The 24,034-nt window shown below is 47.0% G+C and overlaps 1 protein-coding gene across 1 annotated transcript in view; it reads right to left on the bottom strand.

The window, feature by feature from the left end:
• The window catches only part of MAN2A1 (mannosidase alpha class 2A member 1), a 210,749-nt gene extending 202,298 nt beyond the window's left edge, over positions 1-8,451 (bottom strand). Inside the window, exon 1 of the mRNA NM_001205886.3 lies at positions 8,317-8,451. Within this exon, the coding sequence (NP_001192815.2) occupies positions 8,317-8,451 (135 nt within the window). The remainder of the gene's footprint in view (positions 1-8,316) is intronic.
• Positions 8,452-24,034: the final 15,583 nt, after the last annotated feature.

The raw sequence follows: 24,034 nt of genomic DNA, 5'->3' as shown, positions 1-24,034 counted from the left end.
GACTCGTGGCTTCCAAGGCGCAGGGGGCAGGGTTGGACTGGGACTAGCAGACGCAAACCACACAGAGAGATGGACAAACAGCCCAGGGGGCTGCATTCGCTATCCTGTACTAAACCACAACGGGAGAGAATACGTAAAAGCACACACATGCGTGTGTGACTAAACAGACTTTGCCGTACCCCAGAAACTAGCATAATGCTGTAGATCAACTCTAATTAAAAAATAAAGAATTGAGCCTTTAATCACTTTTTCCTAAAATGCAAAATTCCAACATAGTGCGATCAGCATAAAGAACATGTCTTTGGCAAGAGTGAAGTCAAAGAGGTTTTCAAAGGGTTGATTTTTCCTCAGGAGGCCATTTAGCAATGTCTGGAGACATTTTTGGTAGCTCCCAGTAGGACAAAGGCGTTTCTGGCATCCCGTGGTAAAGACAGGGATGCTGCGACACATCGTAGGGTGCGTACGGATCCCAGGACAGCTCCCCACCCTGAGGATGGCAGTCACAGATGGCAGCAGCAAAGGCAGCGAGGCGCCAGGGGAGGAGCACACACATAAACCAGGGTGCACCGGGGAGTCCTTCTTTAGAAATAGTTAAGTTTACAAATTTAACATAAAATATTTACCGGCTACCAACTATGCACCGGTTGGCATCAAAGTATAAATAACATTACCTTAAACTTAAATACACTGTCTCACAGAAAAACTACATTGTAACCTCAAGAGACTGAATTCACTCAATTCAAATTATTTAATCCTTCCCTATCATAAAGCACATTTAGCAATACACAAGCACTAGGTCTGAATTCCATTTCAGTACAATCGACCCTCAAACCTGTTTGAACCTAAACATGGTTTCGACCTTAAAAATAGCAGTTTTGCTACTAACACCTATTACTGAAACAGAAACCTGTTTTAGCTAAAATGGTCTACCTCCTCTCCTGATCAACTTACCAATCACAACTACGAACAGAAGCAAAATTTGCTCTTTAGAGTTCCTCCTCCTCTTCTGAGTTCTCCATTTACTGTAAGAGATGATGCTACCAGGACAGAAGGTCCAATCCAGCAGCTGGAGATTGAATCCTAGTTGTTGAATAGCCTCCTGTTTTCTTAAAGACCGCCATGGAAATGAGTGAACAACAAGGGAAAACTAAGAGCAAAGCAGGGAATCAGCAGCAGCTACTGAACTACTCCTTTTAGGAAATCTAAACACTTAGTCCAGTCTGTTAAAAAAAAAAAAGCCAAACTTTTAACAGCTATCACCAACAGCAATAGCTGACTTAAAAACAACAAGTAAAAGAGGTAATTTTAATGTGTTTTATCCATAGCCCAGATATCCCTTAATGCCAATTAATGAGTCACAAAAAAAATCTCCTTTAGATAAATAGGATTGCAACATCTCCCAAGCAAAAGTATTTGGTTAAGTCCTAATAGCAGTGCTGATCTGAAAATAAAGCATTGAATTCAACTTAAAAATTAATAAACTTAAGCCTTCATGCCAGGTGCAGTCCGGAGTGTCTGTCTGTAGGAAGACCCTCGAGTCCTAGTGAAACACGCAGGTGAGAGAAACAGTTAAGGATGCTGGACGCAGGAAGAGGAAGAGGAACAGGAACCACCTCTCTTTCGGGCCTTTCCTGCTGTTTTACTCGTTTCTCTGAAATCCCTGGACGCCACCATGGTCATAGTTCCATCACTTCCCAGAAGTCACAGATCTCAAACAGCAGACCTCAGGAAATGAAACAAACTCTCTGATACACACCTGCACAAACCCCAGCAACAAGTGCTACAATTTATAAACGGAGCGCACTCAAGTGTGGAGAAGCAGAAAAGATCACATTTTTCTGTTTATTACTCTTAAGAGTCACAGATTTTAAAAACAAGAAAAAACAAGTGGGAACTCAGGTCAACTTTTATTAAACATATACTATGTTAACTCTTAAGAAAGTAGTAGAGATGTAAAGTGTTCTAGCATATTTTTATAGGTGTATTATACTTTCATAGTCAAAGTCAAAAAAACAAAAAGGGCAGAAAAGTCTCCCTCTACCAGTGCCTTTCTATCAGATACTTAAAGACATTCCCGCTTTGTCACTTGATAAATGTTATCTGGGCACAAAGATAAAATCTGAACTTCAATTTTACATTTGCCATCAATCTCAATCTCTGATCTTTCAAGAGGTAAAATTAACCCCTATATCATATGCTATACTAAAGATCGATACTTTGTTATACACAACCTGAGTCATTAATTCTCCAGACCCAAATATAAGACATTAATACGCCATCTGCTTAAGCACAATGTAGATAGTAAGCAACTGGTGAAATCTGCTTGTGAAAAGTAATAAAGAATTTCGGGAACACCTTAACAATGTTTCTCCTTTCCATCTGCTTGAATTCTTACATTACCTCAAAGCATATTCAGGCCATTAGACCCTGGTCAACCTCTCATTCAGAGTGGAATTTTTATTAATTTTTCTAGCTGAGATTTATTAACCCTGAAACAGACACACAAAAGCCACTGTTGCCTCAAGGCTTCAAAGCAATTCCTCCAAGAAACAGAGAGGAAAGCCTTTTAAGGACTATATGCAGGGTGGAGGAAGTGGAGCACCCAGAGTTGGGCTTACTTCCACCAGAGTCTGGCCAGGCGGTGGCAAACACAGACTTGTGGGAGGAGGGAAAAAGAACGAAAGCAAATAGACTGCTCTCAACCGAAGACAGTTTTCAAACATATCTTGCTTACCTGATGGACCACCTAGGGCTCCATGTTAACTGGAAGAAACTAAAATGGACAATTCAGAGCAAATCAATCCCTTTCTAGAAAAACCATTCCACTAGACACCAAAAGTGGTTTACAGGGACCGACTGACCACCTTAAAGAATTCAATACCCAAACTCATCAAAGAAATATAATTTAGTGCCACCTAGTTTCACTGTTTGGTGTTCTCATCAGATTAAGGTTTACATAGGTGTTAGAAGGAGTGAAAAAAATAAACATCAACTCAAATGCTGGGATGCTATGCTGCATAATGGTTTCCACTACAACATTTAGCTCTCAAGTGAGTTGGAAGATATTGTAGGAGAGGTACAAATCTCAAGCATTAAATGTTTCATAAAAAGGAGCACATTCAGTGGTCTAGAACTGAGCCCACAACATCTCTGAGGAATGCCTGTACAATGTGTGTGTGTGTGTGTGTATGTCTGTAGTGTGTGTGTGTGTGTGTGTGTAGTATGTGTGTGCATATGTGTGTAGTATGTGTGTGTATGTGTGTAGTGTGTGTATGTGTGTAGTGTGTGTGTGTGTAGTGTGTGTGTGCGCATATGTGTGTATGTGTTTATGTGTGTAGTGTGTGTGTGTGCGTATGTGTGTAGTGTGTGTGTGTGCATATGTGTGTAGTATGTGTGTGTGCGTATGTGTGTAGTATGTGTGTGTGCATGCTCAGTCGAGTCCAACTCTTTTCGACCCCGTAGACTGTAGCCCGCCGGGCTCCCCTTTCCGTGGGGATTCTTCAGGCAAGAATACTGGAGTGGGTTGCCATTTCCTCCTCCAGGGGATCTTCCTGACCCAGGGATTGAACCTGCATCTCCTGCAGCTCCTGCATTGGCAGGCGGATTCTTAACCACTGAACTACGTGGGAAACTCTATGCCTGTACCATATGACCCAGCAATTATATTTCTGGGCATTTTTCACAGAGAAATCAGGACATGTGTTCACACAAAAACTGTATGTGAATGTTTGTAATGTCCATAGCAGCTTTATTCAAAATAAACTACCCCAAACTGGAAACAATCCAGATGTCTTTCAACTGGGTGAACGGTTAAACAAACTATGCTCTGTCTGTGGAATACTAATAATAAGGAACAAAATAAAAATGAAAAGATAACAACATCAACGAAAAATAATAAGGAACAAACTTGTAACAAGTCTCTCCAGAGATTTACACTGAATGGAAAAAGCCAATCCCCAAAGGTTGCACACTATGCGATTTCACTTGTCATTCTTGAAGTGACAAAATTATAGAAATTGAGGAACAGATGAGTAGTTGCCAGGGGCTAGAAGGGGAAGGGATAGGAAGGAAGTGGTCATGGCTATAGAAGGGCAATGCAAGGGGTACTTGTGGCAACTGGAATATCCTGTATCTTCATTATATCAAGATATCAATATCCAGGGTGTTACCCTACAGTTTTGGAAGATGTTACCACTGGCGGAAACTGTTAAAGGATACATGTTATCTCTTTGTATTATTACTTATACTTGCATGTGACTCCATAATTATTTCAAAATTGACAAATTTTTTAAAAGCATCAAAGAAAAAAAAATCAGCAGCAGCACATTCATTAGGGCTTCATATTAAAAATTCCTTTAAAAAAATTCATACACTAAGAAGCCAAAGAGCAACATGCTCTTTTTTTCTACAAGGAAGCTGGAGCCTAAACAGTAGGCAAAGGATCACTAGGGGCAGTACAGCATAGTGGCTGAGAGCTTAGACTCCAAAGGCTGCCTGTTGAAATCTCAGCTTTTAGCTGTGTGACTTTGGGCAAGTTACTCTCTTCATGCCTGAGCTTCCTCACCTACCTGGTGGTGACTGTGTGAATGCAGTTTATCAAGTAAGACTAAAACACATCGGCTAGTATCAGACATACAAGGCTATAAGAATGTTTATCCAGTCCACCTGCCCGGGGATTCAGTGGCTCTTTAAAACTAAATCAGCAAAGGTGTCTTTTGCACTGAAAATCCAGTATGAAAATCTCAGAAAAGACAAACTTCAGTATAAAAAGTTCCACTTTTCAAACCCTCTCCCCTTGCTGCTGCTGCTGCTGCTAAGTCGCTTCAGTCGTGTGAGACTCTGTGCAACCCCACAGACAGCAGCCCACCAGGCTCCGCTGTCCCTGGGATTCTCCAGGCAAGAATACTGGAAAGGGTTGCCATTTCCTCCTCCAATGCATTAAAGTGAAAGTGAAGTCGCTTAGTCGTGTCCAAAAACAAAATAAGCAGAGGGCCTTCTCTTCCAGCAGCTACTGTCACTTTCCATTAATGCTTTATGTTCAAAGCAGGACTCCAGTCCCTTCATGAGAACTAGGGCTGGATGCTAAAATATTGGAATTAACTTCACCTAAGACTTTCCAGAGACCAAATGAGTCACTCACTTCTTTAGAAATAGTCAAATGTCAAGGTTGCCAGAGAACCCAACCTCAGATGTTTGCATAAATCATTTCCAAGTGATCATCAAGTCAAGCCCAAAAGATATTACTCAAGATAACATTCTGAGTAAGATCAGTTTTTATGGTTTTTCCTGTTAATGGAGAAAATTCTGAAAGTGGGACTATTGGGGCAAAAATCACAGCAAGTTAAGCCCCAAAATTATACAACATATTTTAGAAAAGCTTAAAACACCAGGGTGTCACCCCTCCCCCCACTTTTTTTTAACTATTTTATCCAATCTTACCAACAAGCACTGGACAAACTCTAAACTCCGTATTTAATGATACCCCATAGTGCTCATCCCACCGTATTTTCTCTATGCTGCTGCTGCTAAGTTGCTTCAGTCGTGTCCAACTCTGTGGGACCCCATAGACGGCAGTCCACCAGGCTCCTCCATCCATGGGATTTTCCAGGCAAGAGTACTGGAGTGGGTTGCCATTTCCTTCTCCAATGCATGAAAGTGAAAAGTGAAAGTGAAGTCGCTCAGTCCTGTCTGACTCTTAGCGACCCCATGGACTGCAGTCCACCAGGCTCCTCCATCCATGGGATTTTCCAGGCAAGAGTACTGGAGTGGGTTGCCATTGCCTTCTCCATTTTCTCTATAATACTACCTAAAAGTGTAGAGAGCAAGGCGACTGCAGCCCTCAGAACAGAGCCATTGTTGCACATCACTACGCTATTACCAGGTAAAAGGTCCTGCTCAGCCATTGGTTGGCACCGCCCACTGGCAACCAACGGTCAATGAGAGACCGTTAGTGGTGCTGCTCAGCCATTGGTTGGCACCGCAGTGGGCCCCGCCCACTGGCAACCAACGGTCAATGGGGGTTTCAGCCTACAGTTGTAGGGTGGAGGTCATCACGTAGAGAGTAAGGCCAAGAGGCGGATCCTGACCTTCTCCCCCAACCCCTCCAGCCTGTTCTCTGGCCTTGGGCAAGTGGATGAGCTGCGGGTCCCAGGGAACAGGCTGAGAGCCGTGTCCTGCCGGGCTTCAGAGCCCTCCCCAAAGTCACCGCCAGCCTTGGCCTGGGGCTTCCCGGGCAGCTCGGCTGGTAAAGAACCCGCCTGCAGTGCAGGAGACCCCGGTTCGGTTCCTAGGTGGGGAAGTTCCCTGGAGAAGGGACAGGCTACCCGCTTTCGTATTCTTGGACTTCCCTGGTGGCTCAGGCAGTCAAGAATCCGCCTGCAACGCAGGAGCCCTGGGTTTGATCCCTGGGTCGGGAAGATCCCCTGGAGGAGGGCCTGGCAACCAGTGTTCCTGCCTGGGGAATCCCCACGGACACAGGAGCCTGGCAGGCTATAGTCCAGTGGGTCACAGAGTGTTGGACATGACTGAGCGACTAAGCCCAGCACAGCACCCCTTGGCCCAAGCCTGGAGGCGGCGGTGACCCTTGCCTACATCCCTGCCTCTGCGACCTGATGGCAGCAGCCATCTGCACGGACACAGCCTGGGCCCCTGGGCCCGCCGGCCGGAGCCTGAGGAGCGTGCGGGCCAGCTGGGTTCGGGGCCAGGCTCCTCAGCGATGGCCGGGGTAGGGTCTGGGGCCCTGGCCCTGAGGGAGCCGCAGCTGAGACCGCCACCTCTTAGCCAGGACCCGGACCTCGGTGGGGAAAGTTGTGCCTTGGGATCTTGCCCTTCTTTTGTCAGGACAGAGAATAATATTCGTTACACAGAGATTTACAGGAACGTCCTTACCTTACCATGACTTGACTTCAAGAATAAAGGGTTTGACACCAAGAAGTCTGCAACAATTAACCATGCCCCTCTCTCACCTTTTGCTTTTAAAAGGGCTTTCACGAAAGCTTTGAGTACATTTGGGGCTCTTAAGACATGAGCCACCCATTTCCTTGTATGACCCTCAATAAACCTGCCTCTGTTCCAGACCCCAACGTTTTAGTATTGTTGGCCTCACTGTGCATCAGACACACAATTTGCGTTTTCAATAACAAAAGCAAAAGCTTTAAAATTTTTTGATACATCTGTTTACAATCAGATTATTAATATCTTTCATCTGCAAAGCATTTTGAGTGAAGTATATTGATGACACCATTCACAATGGTGTCACATGGTCTTTTTTCACTTTCATAATAATTCAGGTAAAATTAGTCTAATTTCATTAAATTCAAGCCTTTTGTCCCAGTGTATCACCGGAACAAAAGGCAAAAATATTCTCTGGTTATTTACAGTGTCACACAAAAGATAGAAAACAAAACAAAAAACGCCAACTTGTTCACATCCTACGTTTCTCTGCTGTTAAGTAGCTGATGTATCAGCTTGTCGGGGTTTGGGGTTCTTCAGGTTCATTCATTGCAGGGGATACTACACATTACCCAGTTTCACTAAAATTTCTAGATATTACAGATCATTGGCAAATAACGAAACAAAACGCACAGGCGGCGCGGTATCTTCCCAAATAGGAACCGATTGTTCCGTTCGCTTATTTTTAGTAACTTTAAATAAAAGACTGAAGATGGGTCGTTTTCCCAGTTCCTTTGACAGTGTGACCGTGGCCCGGGACGGAGCGCCCCACAGCTTCCGGCTGGAGAATGACACGCGCTTCCCCAGGTTCTCCCGACTGCGCCCAACAAACCCGAGGTAACAGCTGAAGAATGACGACACCAAAATCAACCCTACAGATTTTCATTCTGGAGGTCTGCAACACCAAATAAACTTTTATGTCTCCGGAGACAGTGGAGTTAGAAAACAAATAAAACACCCAGATGGGGTCTGCTCGATCGGTTTCCGCGACCGAGGTCGCGCAGGGGGTCTGCGGCGGCTTAACCCTGTGCGGGCCAGGGGCTCCCCAAACAGCTGTCAGGGGGCGCTGCGCGCGAGCAAGCCGCACAACGCGCCGGGCGACCCGGCCGGCAGGTGAGCGCCCCCGCAGGCCCGGGCCCCGGGGCGTGATCCCGCCACCTCAGGCCGCCCGGTACTTTGCTAACTCCCGGGTCGCGGCCATCGCCGTCCGAACGCCGCGGCGCCCGGGTGGGAGGAGGATCCGAGCCTCCCCCGTCCAGTTGGGCCTCGCCCTGCCCGAGCGCGGAGCCTCGGCGGAGCAGCGGGTAACTACCGGCTCCGCCCGCACCCTCCCGGAGCCCCGCGGCCCCACTCCCCGGGGCTCACCTGCGGGAAGGAGCCCTCGCGGCGCGGGCTCTTGGGGTAGTCCAAGTGACCCCGGTCCAGCATCAGGTAGAGCGAGAAGATCACCACGCAGAAGATAGCGCTGCCGAAAACGGTGAACTGCCGGCTCAACTTCATGTTTCCTCGATAGACCCGGCGCCCGAGCACGGTCCCCGCTCGGAGCCGGCGGAGCGCGGACTCCGGGAAGCGGCGGCCGGAGGCTCCCGGCTCCTGGGCTTTCGCCCTGCGCGCGCTCCTCTCCGCCGCGGGCGCGGGTCCGGGCGGCGCTCCTCACCTCGTCTCCGGCGCCCCCACGCGCCCTCGGCCCTCGGCCCGGCCCGCCGCCCTCCCCGGGGCGGGACGCCTCACGCCCGGAAGGGGCCCGCTCGCCCTGGCCGCGGATCTCCGCGCCGGCCGCCGGCGGGGCGCGCGGGGCAGGCGCAGGCAGGGTCGCCGCGCGGACTTGCTACCGCCGTCGCGAGCACCGGGTCGGCAGGAAAAGTTTTCTCGAGCCGGGCCGGCGCGTTCTCTCCGCCCAGGAGTGCGGGCACTGCAGCTCCGCGCCGAGGGACCAGGTCCGCGGAGCCGCGGGGAAGGAAATCAGGAGGGAGGGGCCGGGCCCCACAACTTAGCGCCGGGACGGCCGGGCCCGCCCCGAGGCGCCGCCCCCGCCCGCCGGCGGAGCCCCTTCCTGCCGCCGCCGCCGCCGCCGCCGCCGCCGCCGGGCCGGGGCGCGCCCGGCTCTGACAGGACTTTCCTCAGAGTGCGCGCCCGCCGGCCGGCCTCCCGCCCCCGCCGCCCCGGCCTTCGGGCTCTCGGGGACAGGACAGCGCCGGGGGGGCGCCGGGGGCGGGCGGCGGCGGCGCGCGGGGGAGGGCGACGGGGCCAGGAGGGGAGCCTCCCCTGGAGAAGCCCGCTCCAGCCGCAGCCGCGAGTCCCCGCCCGCCCCGCACGCGCGGCGATGGCGGCGGTCGCCGCGAAAGGCAACGCCGGCTCTGCAGCGCCCCTCGGCGCCCGCGCGCCGGCCGCCGCGAGCCCGCGGAGACAGCGGCGGAGCAGCGCCGCGCGGTCAGTGGGCGCCCGCGGCCCCGGCGCCAAGGCGGCGTCAGGCCCCGCCCCCCGACGCGCGGGCGGGGGGGCGGGCGCCCCGGCGGCCAATCAGCGCGCGCCGCCCGCCGAGCCCGCCCCGCTCAGGCCTCGGGAGCGCCGCGGCGGGAGGGCGGCCGCGCGGGAGGACAGACGCCGAGGCTCCGGCTCCGCCGCTCTGTCTCCCCGCCTCCCTTTCGTCGCCCGGGTCTCCTGGCCTCGAGGCCCAGGCTTGAGGGGCCGTGGGCAGAAACTCGTTGAGGAGAAGGGGGCTGCGCGTTGTGCTCAGACTCTCCCTTGCCTCCGTTGCCTACCTGACTTCTGGTCAAACCTGAGGGCAGGAGCCCCCCGGCAGGTGTAGACACCAGGCCACAAAACCTGAGGGAAACCGGCCTGTGCCGGCGGTGTCTCCATTGCGTCTCAGCCCAGCTCACCCTTTTTGGCTGCACTGGGGAAATAGATCTGGGCCTTGTGAAGTGAGCGTTCCTCTGCCAGCAGAGGCGGGGAAGAACTGCGTTTTCTGCCAGGTTTTGGTATATCGGCGGGCAGGCTCTGGCAGCATACCCGGCTCTCCCCGTGCCGCGCTCCTGTGTTGCTCAGGGACCACAGTTTGCGCGCACTTCTCCAACTCTGTTTTTGTAGTTCAGTCAGTTCAGTCACTCACTCGTGTCCGACTCTTTGCGACCCCATGGACTCGCCAGGCCTCCCTCTCCATCACCAACTCCCGGAGTTTACTCAAACTCATGTCTATCTAGTCAGTGATGCCTTCCAACCATTTTCGTAGTAGAGGGGCTAAAAACAGACTTGACGTCCTTAATAACTTTCTGAGCACCCTGGAGGCAAGATTCATAGCAAGCTCCAGACGGCGGACTTTTCACGAGGAATGCCACCGCAAGTGCTGTCTTTGCCACTCAGTGGGCCAGGCTGTGCCCTCTGCAGTCAGGTCTGGGTCTTAGCCCTGGGAAGGACAGGGAGAGCTGTCTTTAACAACTCTGTCTCCTAACCCCACGATTATTGATAAGACTGACTCCCTATAGTGGCTATTTCTGTATTTTCACTCATCTTAGTAGTGAGTCTCTCATTAGTCCAAAACCCTGTGGTAGTTCATAATTCTTTTTATTAAGAGATAGTCCCAAGGGATAGTTCAGTTTGGTTGGACACTTGGGCTTGAGCTGGGTGCTGAGTTCCTTGACAGAATTAAGAGGCTAGGACTTTGTGGTGCTGGGGGCATCTCAATTAACCAGCCACCTGTGGCTGAATGTGACGGACTACCAAGTGCCTTGGGGCCCCAAGTGGCAGTTACACTGGACTGTTACGGCTGTGAGGTAACTGTAAGGATTGTGGTGTGAGATGTATTCTTTTACGTTCCTTTGAATGCTTAAAAAGAGAAATAATAAGCACAGTTCCAAATTACAGTAAGGGAACCAGAGAGATTTCGTACAATTCTAAAGGAAGCTCATTGGATTGTAGTGACAAAATGATATTGCTGAAAATCAAACACATTTTCGTTTTCATGTTACTGCATTACAACTTCTGTCAAATTCACGGATATGCTAAGTTTCTCATGTAAAAGTTAGAGTGCTGTTGAATAACAGGATCCCAAACTTAGAGTGCTTAAGACCCAGAGAAAACGGGCAATCTTGCACCCACGTGTCAGTCTGAGCCCCTCTCACTAGTGGAAGTAGGTTGCCCTCCAGTTTCTGAAGAGGTAGGCTTCCTCTGCTTGAAAATTCACCTGGGGCAGGTGCCTTAAGAGGAAATTCACATTCTCCTCAAAAACCATGGTAATCACCTTCTCCTACCAGTGTTGTCACAACTAAAATCAATTTACAGCAAGTTCCTGGGGATGTAGGTGCACACTGTGATGGAGGAAGAAGTAACTGACACGGAAAGGAATGACAAGACTTTTCTAATATATAGGCAGAAACCTGGAGAACATGTGTTTGTATGGATTCTGAGGTGTTAGACCATGAATGATGGAATGTAATAGTGTGCTGAGCCAAGTTTATTAATATGCTTTTTATTATATGTGTTAACTCATGTGGTTAGAGATGTTGTAGTACTTTACTCGGTTGATTGATGGAAACTTAGACTCACTGGTTGCCTGAAATTTGTGAGGTTGAAACGCCAAGCTTCCCTGGCATAATGTGCAGCAGGGAATCCAAAGTTGAGGGAAATGTTACCTTGGACTTAGGGCATGTAATCTGCATACCCATCCCCCAAAGGCCCAGAAGACACTCCCCTCACTGAAGAATTGAGACATACATTCGTGAGAGGAAGACATGCATCTCTGAAAATGTCTGTGGATGTTTCCCTCTGTAGCCACGTATGACTGTCAGTGATGCCACTATTAAGGTGGACTCATTGATAATGATGGGGATAACAAACCCCAAATTAGCACAGACTACCACCGATGATGGGACTACATCTGCATTATGAAAGGGCAGCAGGTGTGTTCAGGCAATCAGAATGCCTTTGTCCCCAGAGAGGCCCTTGGAAAAAGAAAGGCAACCTAATAAAATACTATGTGTGCTCAGTCGCTTCAGTCGTGTCCGACTCCTTGCAACCCCATAGGTTGTAGCCCACCAGGCTCCTCTGTCCATGGGATTTTCCAGGCAAGAATGCTGGAGTGGGTTGCCATACCCTCCTCCAGGGGACCTTCCCAATCCGGGGACTGAACCTTCTGCATTGCACATTTGGATTCTTTAGCACCTGAGACCTCAGGGAAACCCCCTAAGTGAATACTACTTGATATTTATTAACAAGAAAAGCTCTAAATGAGGTAGCCAAAATCCAACCTGAGTCACCACAGTGGATTCTCTCAGTTTTTAGACCTGTATCAAGTCACAGACCCAGAACCCCTTGATTGAAGGAGAGTCTGTGTACTCTTTAGGAATTACCTTGCACCATTGCCACGGTGGTTCAGATGGTAAAGGGTCTGCCTACAATGCGGGAGACCCGGGTTCAATCCCTGGGTCGGGAAAATCTCCTGGAGAAGGAAATGGCAATGCACTCCAGTATTCTTGCCTGGAAAATCACATGGATGGAGGAGCCTGGTGGGCTATAGTCCAAGGGGTCGGAAAGAGTCACACAGGACTTCAGTTTCATTGCCACAGTACATGTTGTAAATGATCCCTCAACCTTGTCCCCCCAAAATGTGTGGCCATATACTAGAGTGGTATGGAAAAAAGGAAATAGATCTTCTGAAGTTTTCTGGATCTTGGATCTGAATTGATGCTAATTCCTAGGGACACACAACACCACTGTGACACTTCAACTAAAGCTGGAATTTATCCTGGTCAGTTGATAGATGAAGCCTTAGCTCATGTCCAGCTCACAGTTGGTCATTAGGTCACTTCATCCACACACCAACCAACTGTGTGATTATTTTCTGAGGTCTAGAACAGATTATATCCCCATTTTGGCTTTCTTATCCCTGGGATGAGGGCCATTAGAGTAGGAAGAGCTAAGAGGATGCTCCTGGAAATTTCACTCTCTTCCAAGACACTAAAGCAATTAGTATTATTAACCAAGCCCAAGCTCGTGCTGCTTGCTTCACAACAAGCCAATAAATCAAGAGACTGTGTTGGGACAAGGAATTAGTGGCTTTATCAGAAAGCCAACAGACCTAGAGAATGGTGGATTAGTGTCCCAGTGAACTATCTTGCCTAGATTTGGATATTGGTCTTTTTGACAGAGCAAGAGGAGGAGATGAGGAGATAGAGTAAAAATGGAGGATGCGTTTTTGCAAATATTTCTGAGTTCTGGCCAGACTCTGGAGGAAATATTTTAATTTCTTCTTTCCTGAAGATCTTTATGGGTGAGCCTGGTCAGGATGTTTCTTGTGAGCTAAAAAAGGTATTTTAGCTTAATATCAGTCAAGGGAGGCTGGGCTCCCTGAGATGGGCCATTATGTATACTTTAAACTATAGGCAACAGCCCTTAAGTAATTAACCTACATTGAAAGTAATAGAATACAAAGGTTAAAGCAAAAGAAGTAGACCCAGTATAGAGTCAGCTTTGTTCTTCCCTGTTCAGTGTCACCATAAAAGACTTGAAAAAAAGCACAGGTGCTGATATCTATCTTATTCTCATTTAACTCACCAGTTTGGCCAGTGCAGAAGTAGATCTTAAAAATTGACCATGGACTATTATAAACTTAGCCAGGAGGTAATTCTAATTGTGGCTGCTATCCTCAGGTGCAGTATTTTTACTGGAGCAAATCAGCACAGTACCTGGCACTTGGTATAGCTACTGATGTGAGTAATACTGTCTTCTCTATACTTATTTGTAAAAACCATCAAAAGCTGGCTTGTACCTATCAGGGCCAACAGCATGTTACTGAGTCCAGGCTAGAACTGCTCACTGCTCAACAGGCCAATGAATCAAGAGACAAATTATTAGAACAAGGAATAGTAACTTTATTCAGAAAGACAGTAGATTTAGAAGATGGTGGATTAGTGTCCCAAAGAACCATCTTTCTCTAGAATTCAGGCTTCTTTCATACTAAAAGGGGAGGTGCGGTTGGTTATAGCAGACTTCTTGGTGTTAGAATCCTTTGTTCTTACAGCTGTCTATGTAGATTCTATCACAATATTCTTGTAAACACCCAAGAAGAAAATGTTATTCTCTGTTCTGCAGCTTTTTTTCTATGTGAATGGAAAAGTGTTATACTGTTAAAGATGAGAATCTTGAGAATGGACTGTCTTGTTTACTTCAGGCTATGGGCATCATTGTCGTAGCAAAAGCAATAGAATACAAAGGTTAAAGTAAAAGAAACAGATGAACTATGGAGCCAGATTGCTTCTTCCTATTACAAGTATACCTCACCATCCTCCTTACTATAGCCTACAGAAACGTTGATCATCTTGACATTCCACGGAATATCACACAGGTTCATTTTGGTTGTTCATAATGACAACAGTAGGCTGACTGGAGATAATAAGCAGGAAGCAGCAAGTATGAAGCACACCTTCATAAGATCTATCTGAACTAGAGGGCATCGGATAATTAAGAACAAGAGATGGCAACTCCAAAATGTTCCTGGCAAGACCCACACCTCAGGGGCGGGATAGCTTCTAGGATGGTACAAGCTATCCTAGGGAAAAGACAGTGAGAGAGAAATTCAAGCAGATGATGTTGGTTAGAAATTATAGGATTGGAAGAAACAGGGAAGTGGGTGCTGCAGACTTGGATTGTGCCCCTCGTGTGGCTGTGGAAGAAGGCAACAGCACAGCGGGCAGAGGAGGGGAGCCTGAAGCCCCAGGAAGCCGAGAACTGGGGGAGACTCACTGACCCCTCAGCCCTTACCTGTAGACTACCTGGCCTGGTGTCTCAGGATGCTTTGCTAGTTGAATACCCATTCTTAACTTAGATCCTAGACCCGAAGACCTTAGGACACAGCTCCTTGGTCCTTAGAGCTTACACTCAAGACTGTTGACCTTTTGGATGGATGACTTCCACCAACGATGACAGAACAAGATTAATTTTCTGAACATTAATATGGTTGCCCCAGCCTGAGATTATTCAGTCCCATGTGCTCTCTGTTTACTAGCTAAGAGAAAATTCTCTTCTATACTTTCCCCAGACTGTAGCTACTGCTCTGAATTTGACTGTTGTATCTATCACTGTCTCCTGACCCTACTGCCAAATACTGAACAGATGTTCAGATTTGGACACTGGAAAATCAAACCTTGACCCCCATGTCAACAAAACATTGTTGCTGGACTACAAACCTATTAGCAGAATCTAGTTTACCTGGAGCAGTTCTTGCTGTAAAGGCTAGGCTGGTTGGCTGTGATAGGCAGATTGTTCTCCTCAGAAGCACTGCACCCTGCTCTGCAGGAATAATTTAGGTTTAACCAAGGGATTTGTCCATCACAAGGGACACCAAATTGACTCGCCCTGATAAATGACTAGAAAACACTCCTAATACATTTTATGCCCCTAGTAAGGCAGGCATACCCACTCCAGTATTCTTGACTGGAGTATCCCAAGGACAGAGGAGCATGGCAGGCTACAGTCGGTAGAGTCACAAAGAGTCGGGTGTGACTGAAGTGACTTAGCACGCATGCATGCAGGACACTACTTCTCAGTGTGGACATCAGACTTATACTTGCCTGACAAAAACCAGTATAAACTATCTAACACAACTGGTTATAGACAATCACATCACTCCTGACCGATCAAAGTGAAGTACATTCAAATGCCAGCACCGTTGCTGCGTTGAGAGGAATAAGTCAGGGCAGGTGGAGCGATGTATCTCCTGCATTATAGTGGCTCTCTAAGGTCTGTCTGCGGAGAAGGCAATGGCACCCCACTCCAGTACTCCTGCCTGGAAAATCCCATGGATGGAGGAGCCTGGAAGGCTGCAGTCCATGGGGTCGCTGAGGGTCGGACACGACTGAGCGACTTCACTTTCACTTTTCACTTTCATGCATTGGAGAAGGAAATGGCAACCCACTCCAGTGTTATTGCCTGGAGAATCCCAGGGACAGGGAAGCCTGGTGGGCTGCCGTGTATGGGGTCGCACAGAGTCGGACACGACTGAAGTGACTTAGCAACTAGCAAAGGTCTTTCTGGGGCTTCCCAGGTGACTCAGTGAGTAAAGATTCTGTCTGCTAATGCAGGAGACACAGGCACAAGTTTGATCCCTGGATAAGGAAGATCCCCTGGAGGAGAGCATAGCAACCCACTCCAGTATTCATGGACAGAGGAGCCGGTCCATAAGGTCGCAGAGCGTCAGACCCGACAAGTGACTGCACATGCATGCAAGGTCTGTCTCAGGAGTACTGAGATGTGCTTAGCTGGCTTAGCTCTGGCTGGGAGTCTTGTTTGCCATTTAGCTTTCAAGTCGGTCTGCTCATCCTGCCAGGAGTCAAAGTCTTGGTCACTCTTATCTGAAGTAGTCTAAGACAAATAGAAAATGTTTGGTTCAAGCCCCTGCAGTTAATCAGTAGAGTTAATTAGGTAATGGGAGGCCTAAATTCCTTAAAATAATAAATAATTCTTTCTTGGATGCATGAAAAGTCAGGGTTGTAGTTACTAAGAGACAGCTCTGCTACCACTTGACGCTACATAGCTTTACGTAGACCAGACAGCCGAGTCTGACCAGAGTCTTGGTGGAATGCCCTGCAGTTCCTTCTCGGCCGGGGCAGTTAAGCTTCTTATGAGGAGCTGCCATCAAACCATTTCTCATCCATCTCCCTCATTTAAGTTGATTACTTTGATTCCATTTAATTGCACCTTCCTGCAAATACAGCTCTAAGCTGGGTAGGTCTAGAAACCGCCCGGCTATGGTTGAGATGGCTTCTCAGTAGCAGATCAACCATTGCTCCTGTCTCCATCACTGGGTCCCTCCAGTCCAGTGTCCTTCAGTGGGATAGAGATGTGCGGAGATAGTGCTATGTTGATATTGTTTTTGCTGTGCAAGTAATAAATTGTCTGAATCCAGTTTAGCCTGTGGTCACGTTAATGGCTGCATCTCTCAAAGTGTGGTAAGCCAACCTAGAAGCTTCGGTTGTAGCCCTTGTGGCTCTGTTAGCTATTGCAGTGTTACTTAGGAGTGGCTCAGCCACTGTTAGAAGGATAGGATTTCCCCAGTCCGAAGAGGGAATTAAGCCACTATAACTCAGGGGAAAATACTCATGTGAAAAACTAGGGGTGAGCAGAAGCAAGTCTTTGATATATTGGGGCAACTGAAGGCCATAGGGGTGAAGTGGAGATAGATTGAAGACACAGGAAAAAGAAGAGTTAAGTAAAATGTCGAGATAATAGAGAAGAAGATACAGTGATGGGGATCACTGGTAGGGCTGGTAGAGAGGCTCACTCCCAACAGGAAGCCACCCGAGAAGCCTCTTCCCCATCCTTTTCTATCATGCGCTCCTGCTGTCTTCCCACCCATCTCTTACCAGGTCTCCTGCCTTCTCTTACTATCATGACTTTTCCAATATCCCCTGTTTGTGAAATTTTTAAAATTTCAATCTCATAGTATTGCCTAAAATCCATCAGTAGTTTCCCAGTGCCATCACATTTGATGCTGATCACAGTCGTATGGACCATAGGTTCCTTCGAGTTCTGACCTCTGCCTTTGTTTATTTTTCTTGTTAAAAATGAATGCTATTTTTAAAGGTTGCTTTCCATTTACAGTTACTTCAAAATACTGCGTGTATTCTCTGCGTGTAGTGCTGTGCATGCACCCTCGAGCTCGTCTTACACCCGGTAGCTTGCACCTCCCACCCCCACTCCCCCACCATTAGTTTGTTCTCTGTATCCTCTCTTCTGTTTTACTCACTAGTATGTTGTATTTTTATATTCCACATATGAATGATGCCATACAGTAATTGTCTTTCTCTGTCTGACTTATTTCACTTAGCACAATGCCCTCCAAATCCATCCATGTTGCTGCAAATGGCAAATTTTCATTCTTTTTTATGGCTGAGTACGGCTTCACTGTGTGTGTGTGTGTGTGTGTGTGTGTGTGTGTGTGTGTGACATCTTCTTTATCCATTCATCTATTGGTAGACATTTAGGTTACTTCCATACCTTGGCTATTGTAAATAATGCTGCTATGCACATTGAGGTCCATGTTTCTTTTAGAATTAGTGTTTTGGGTTTTTTTGGATATAAGCCCGGGAGTCTGACCTCTGCCTTTCTATCCAGCTTATCTCCTATCATACCTTCACATACAGTCTTCACTCGAGTTCTGTTGAACAACTTGTCTCTAACGGGTAGGCAGAATGGTCTATGTATGGCTGCACATACCACACATTTACCATTGCCAAGGAGTGCCATGCACACTACTAATACTGTCAACCTGTATGGTTACTAGAACTACTTTCTGGAAGATGGCAGTAAGCTGTCTTACTCTATTAAAGTTAATATGACAGTGTTGTGGCAAACAGAAGTTAAGCACCACCTTGAAGAAACGGTCAGTTTTATAAAAACTTGAACAAAGGTGTGCCGCAAATCCTTGTCTTAATTCTTTTTGTTTAGAACGTCTTTCAGCCAACTTGTCCACTGGCAAATTCCTGCTCATGCTATGTAAGGAAACTCAAACACTATCTCTCTATCTCTTCAACTATGACCAGGTATTTTTTAGTAGCTACTCATCTCATGGTCTGGAAATATGTTCTTATCCCTCCTCTGAGTTGTCTAGTGGTGGGTTTTTCATATCCGTCTTTATTCATTTGACCCCCAGTGAGCACACGAGGTGTTCTGGATCAGAGGCAGATTCCTTATGACCCCACAGTAAGTAAGAGCTGCATGCTACCCTTTCCCAGCTTGCCCTGGGCCTTACCCCGGGACAAAGTGAAGAAAGCCAATGGAGATTTTCTTTCGTAAGTGGCCAGATACTCTGTAGACAAGGGACAGGGAAAAGTAATTTTTATCTGCTTATGAAGGTAAGGAGGTTAGCTGTCCCCCTCCCTTTCCTGAGAGGGTCTCCTTCTTAGTCCAGATGTCTTCAGCCCCAGGGCCTCATCCTAGCTGACATTTAAATAACTAGAGAGATGACCCTCCAGGCTCCCCAGCACCTTCAGAACCAGGCTAGAGTCCTTTCCCAGGATATAATTTTTTGCTTTGGGGAAGATAAGAGAGGTTTTATTAACCCTTTGGATTATAGCAGTTAGTCTATCATTAGAAAAAGAGGCAGCTACAGATCTAACCCTTATAGTATGAGAGAATGTATCTAGAAAAAAGTGGAAGAAAATAGTCTCTATACTGCATCCATTTCTGTGGCTTAGGAGGCTGGAACCTCATAGGAAAACAAAAAATTAAAAATGTGTGTGTGTTAGTCGCTCAGTCGTGCCCAACTCTGCTACCCCATGGACTGCAGCCCACCAGGCTCCTCCATCCATGGGATTTTCCAGGCAAGGATACTGGAGTGGGTTGCCATTTCCTTCTCCAGGGGATCTTCATGACCCAGGGATCAAACCCAGGTCTCCTGCACTGCAGGCAGATTCTTTACCAACTGAGCTCCTCCTGTTTCCAGAAGCCTACAGGAGGAAGGTCCCATGTCATAAAGGCTTCTTCTGATTCCTTCTCCAGGAAACACAGCTTTTGTCACTTTGAGAAAGTTACATAAATTCTCCAAAACACCATTTTCTAATGTATCACATTGAGATAATAATAGCTATTTTTCAGCATTTGCTGCAGGACTCAAGAGATAGCACAGGACATGTTAGGAGAACATTCCCCAGATGCCTTCTCTGGGAAAGGGGAAAATGGATTCCATAAGGGCTGAATGGGGTAGAGAACGTCTGAAATTACCACTGTGGGAGGTGGAGAGTGGAGTCCACATAGATCATTGGACAACACTGGTTTGTTGTGGAGCAACTCTACAATTTTCTCTCCCTGGCTTGATGCTGAAGGAAAGTGGACCCTGAGAAGGACATGCAAATGACCCTTTCTCCCAGGATTCAAGCGCAATCGTCAAGGCTGTTGCTTGGGGCTGTGAACATATGTTCTGCCCTTTTCCTGTTTTCTCTACCCATGTAAATATATGTTTGCAGTGGAGGTTTGTTAAAATGAACACTCAGTGACATCTTGAATAGGAAAAGACACAGGGTGAGGTTTCAAGAAGGTCTAGCTCCATGCTTCCGGAAATGAGAGGCTGTATATCCAAACAGAAGCCTCAGGTGACATTTGGTAGTAACTGGAGAGTATCTCTCTCAGTCTGGCAACTGCTTCTGTAATCTGTCTGAGGTCTTCAGTTGCCTAAAGACATTACATCTGGGGAGAGAGTTTGGAAGGCAGCAGAAACAAAGTTCTTTGTCTTTGCTCAGTTGCCCGTCGTGTCCGACTGTTCACAACCCCTGGGCTGCAGGATGCCAGGCCTTCCTGTCCCCCACCGTCTCCCAAAGCTTGCCCAAGTTCATGTCCATTGCATCAGTGATGCCATCCAGTCATCTTACCCAGTGACGCCCTCTTCTCCTCTGCCCTCCCATGGACAAAGTTCTAGAACCTTAGAAAATATTAATGATTGCACAAAAGTATAAAGGATGCAGGATCCCATTATTGTACTCCCTCTACCTGTTGAGAAAAGCAACCTGCAGAGGGTCCTGAGCGTCTCTACACACTGTTCCTGGGCACAGCAAGGGTGTGGGGCCCAAACCAGCCTTCACTCGGGTCAGTTTCAGAGCTGGATTTGCAGCGAGCAGCACTGAGCCACCGAGGAACATCTTCTCCCAAACAAGGAGCTGGATTGCTTGCCAAACACTAGAAAGCAGTTCAGTACTTATTGGTTGGGACAGAAAACCGCAGTATCTGCAGCACCCAGCTGGCCCCCTCCCCTTAGACCGCAGGGGTTTGGGTCAGCATGCTGAGGCCGCTTTGACGCATTCCTTTGTCTCTCACACAGGCATATTCTGTTTTCCGTTGGCGTCCATGAAAGAGTAACAGGCTCCAGTCCCTTCACGTGTCCTGAAACTACTCACCTATCTAAGAATCTCAGCATTATTGGCATAACTCCACCTCCCTGTGCCTTTCCTCTCACGGAAGGAAGCTGAAAGAAGGGATGAGTCATGAGAAGGTAAGGGAAAGAGAGTTAAAGGAATAATGTCTGTTTTTCATAGTCCTTCTCATTGTTTGTAATTATGTATTGAGTTATTTTGTGTCCATCTCTCCCAGTAGAATGCAATCTCTTGGAATTCAGGAACCTTTTGATTTATCACTATACCTTAATGAGTGATGTCTTGGAATGTTGAGGCTTGACAAGTATTTGTTGAAATAATTAGCCAGTTATCTGAGCCCTGAGCCACCAGTTGGGGTAAATCAGTAGTACTCAGAAGTCTGCTCTTGAGCTGAGTTCAAACCTATTCGTCTTGCCTCTGTGAATTCGTGCCAAATCTTTGTGTTCTTACAAGGTGTTTTAAAAAGTCCTTTGAGAGGAATTGCCCCCCAAATTATTTTATAATCACCTCAATCACTAAAGGACATCCAACATGGGGAAAGGAAGAAATGAACTCTACAAAGTGAGTGACAGTTCGGTGCTAGGTACTAAGGTCACAGATACTTTGCTTCTGTTGCTTCATTTAATTCTCATAACTCTACAAGGTTAGTATGCTGCTGCTGCTGCTAAGTCACTGCAGTCGTGTCCGACTCTGTGCGACCCCATACACGGCAGCCCAGCAGACTCCTCTGTCCCTGGGATTCTCCAGGCAAGAACACTGGAGTGGGTTGCCATTTCCTTCTCCAATGCATGAAAGGGAAAAGTGAAAGTGAAGTCGCTCAGTCGTGTCCGACTCTTAGCGACCCCATGGACTGCAGCCCACCAGGCTCCTCCATCCATGGGATTCTCCAGGCAAGAGTGCTGGAGTGGGGTGCCATTGCCTTCTCCGAAAGGTTAGTATACTGATATATATATATATATATATATATGTGTGTGTGTGTATATATATGAATATATAGGAACTTAGATACAAAAAAAGTTATATAACTTGCTTTAGGATAGACAGCTACTAAATGATATAGCTTTATTTTTTTCCTGGTTTCAAAACCCCTCCCCTATTTGCTGTAGCATTCTATAAAGTTATAATACTTTGCATCTTGTATTACAGTGAATAGATTTTCCAAAATAATATCTAGGATGTGTATCAGTCAGGGTTTGGTGCAAGCAGATACAATTCTAAATGTTTTAAGCAGGGAGGTATTTGATAAAGGGTGCTCACAAAAATCCATGTCAGGGTTGGAGAAGCGAGTTAACGGACGAGGCCTGTAAGAATGAACCATTTCAGCACATACAGAGCTGGCCTGTCAGTGGAGCCATTACTGCTGAGAATGACCAGAACGTGGGGCTCAAGAACATCACCCTGTGATAGAAGGTGGAGCCAAAAAGCTACTGCCCTCACAGCTGCCGTAAACCGCCTCTTGTCTTCCAGGAGGCTGGGAGGTGAGTACTGAGCTATGGAGCATTGCTCTAGAAGAATGTTTCCATTAACCTAATTGTAAGAGAAATACAGTCCTAAGTCAAGAGTCTTACCTCAACTTCCCTTGTGTTTTCTAAATCTTGTGTAAGTGTGTTTAACTGACAGACCTAACTCATATCCATAGCTCTTGGTACAGAAAGTCTAGGACGTGTTTTAAGCTTCCAGTCTCTGCATTACGAAAGCCGCCGTAACAGGATGGTCGACTGGACACTGAGCCAGCCTGCAGTCCTTACCCCAGGCAGCATTTGGAGAAAAAAAATACTTCCACAGGGAGAATGGGTTAAAATGTTCAAAACTGTCTCTGGCCTGGAAAGCTTATATGATGTGATTATTTATTTGAACTCCAAACTCCTAACGTGCTCTTCATGACTATGATTTGTCCTGGGAAAATAGTCCCTGTGCACGTTAAGGCCAATTACATCTCTAAATGTACACGTATCAGAGATGAGAAAATTATTTGCAATGTGGGATCATCACTTTCATTTTTCTGTAGCCTTTTGTTTGCTGGCACTGTTATTGGCTTGAATTTTGAGAAGAGGAGGCTTATTTCCAGCAAGCCCGAGGCCTTTCTCTGGATTCTTCCTGGCTCTGACTTTTCATATGCCAACACAATACTCAAAGAGGAAGGGCTTAGCAGTTTAGTACTCTAAGTCTTCAAAGACACTTAGCACATCCAAACATTTTCACATGGAGGCCCCAGAGAAGCAAAAAAAAATGTGCTCAGGATCTTATGGAAACTAGACCAGAAGCCAAGTTCTCTGGCTCCCTGTCCAAAGCTTTTTTTAATCACAACCTAACCAAGCCTTAGATTGTGTGCTTTTTTTTTTTAACTATTTTTTTTTATTTGACTATGCCAGATCTCATTTGCAGCAGGCGGGATCTTTAGTTGCGGCATGCAAGCTCTTAGTTGTGGTGTGTGGGATGGGGTTCCCTGACTAGGGATGGAACCTGGCCCTCTGCATTGCGAGCTCAGAGTCTTAGCCACCTGAGCACCAGGGAAGTTTCTGTGTGCTTCTTATATAGAATGATATTTAAGCGGCGGGTGGTACAGGTAGAGAGAGAGAGAGATTCCATTTATATCAAGTTTAATATAAGCGAAATGAAGCTGTACTCTTAGAGTAGTATACTTAGATATTTAACTATGAGGCAAAGCAAGCAAGGGTTAACCATCGTATCTGATTAGTGGTGGAGGCGGGGAGTTGTTACTGGAAAAAGGCATGTGGAGATTTCTAGGATGCTGACAATGTCTCAGGAAACTCAGTTTTGTAGAACTTAAGCTTTTTTAAACCCCAGTGTAATGTTTTTTGACTTTTTTGACTTTAATAACACTTAGTTTTAGTACTTACTGTATGAAAGAGGCAGGCTAAGTGCTTTCCACAGATTATTTCATCTAACTCTCACAAGAACACTCTAGTAGAGGCACTATTATCATGCCCACTTCATATCTGAGGAAACTGAGGTGTAGTCCTCACTAATCTGTCCAAATCCACAAAGTCAGGTAGCAGAGCTGCTGTTTGATTCGCCTGGCCCCAGTGTCAGACGCTTCACTACTCTGCTATTGCTAGCCACAAGAAATCTGATAGTGAAGTCGCTCAGTCGGGTCCAACTCTCTTCGACCCCATGGACTGTTGTCTACCAGGCTTCTCTGTCCATGGGATTTTCCAGGCAAGAATACTGGAGTGGGTTGCCATTTCCTTCTCCAGGAGCTC

Source organism: Bos taurus, chromosome 7 (assembly GCF_002263795.3).
Source record: "Bos taurus isolate L1 Dominette 01449 registration number 42190680 breed Hereford chromosome 7, ARS-UCD2.0, whole genome shotgun sequence".
Lineage (NCBI taxonomy): Eukaryota > Metazoa > Chordata > Mammalia > Artiodactyla > Bovidae > Bos > Bos taurus.
This window is presented reverse-complemented; position numbering and strand designations above follow the sequence as displayed.